At 65.3% G+C, this 757-nt stretch overlaps 1 protein-coding gene across 1 annotated transcript in view; it reads left to right on the forward strand.

Annotated features, from left to right (window-relative positions):
• The window catches only part of LOC104393351, a 6946-nt gene extending 6191 nt beyond the window's left edge, over positions 1-755 (forward strand). The window contains exons 6-7 of the mRNA XM_010002832.1: positions 76-317; positions 705-755. Of these exons, the coding sequence (XP_010001134.1) occupies positions 76-317; positions 705-755 (293 nt within the window). The remainder of the gene's footprint in view (positions 1-75; positions 318-704) is intronic.
• The last annotated feature ends 2 nt before the right edge of the window (positions 756-757 follow it).

Genomic DNA, 757 nt, shown 5'->3' on the forward strand with positions numbered 1-757 from the left:
CAACCCCAGAGCTGCACGCGGTTCCTGACATGGGGATGGGGGCCTGGTCGTCGCCCCCTTACATGCCTATGACAGGGACCTCCCCAGAGCTGCATGGGGTTGCCGACATGGGGTCTGGGGCCTGGGGGTCACCCCCTTACATCCCTTCGACGGGGACCCCCTCGGAGCTGCATGGGGCTGTTCCTCCCAACGTGCCCTCCTGGCCGTCCCCTCCTCACCACGCAGGGGCAGGATCCCCCCAGGACGTTCCTGGCGACCCACTCCTGGATGCAGGACTGATGCTGCCAGAGTTCATGGATGCAGGGTCAGTCTCTCAGGTAGGTGTTTTGGGGGGTGAGCCCCCAGCACGTGGCTGGCACAGGGCGGAGCTCAGCCCTTGGTCTGCTCAGAGCTCCCTAGGCCTCGGCTTGGGGTGGTTTGGGGACTGGTTTTGGGGCACCAACATCCCTGGAGGGGTGGGAATAGAGTGGTGCCGCCCTTCTCTCTGCAGCGGGTGCATGTGGGTCCCTCAGTTCTGACCCTCCCTGATGCCACCTCGTGTCTGTTGGGATCCCATCAGCTGGGACAGAGCTGGGGCCATGCTTCTGCTTGTCCCTGCCTGGGGGCCTCCTGGTGGGTGGGTCTGTCTGTCCCCATTCCTTCTCCTCCCAAGACCCCTGCCATGGACCCCTGCCCACCACCTCACCCACCTTCTGCTCCCTCAGGACCTGCTCTCTCTCTTGGAGGCTCTGCTCCCACCGCCGCCCCGGGACTGACC

This window comes from Chaetura pelagica, unplaced genomic scaffold, assembly GCF_000747805.2.
Source record: "Chaetura pelagica isolate M959 unplaced genomic scaffold, ChaPel_1.0 scaffold658, whole genome shotgun sequence".
In the NCBI taxonomy this organism is placed as follows: Eukaryota; Metazoa; Chordata; class Aves; order Apodiformes; family Apodidae; genus Chaetura; species Chaetura pelagica.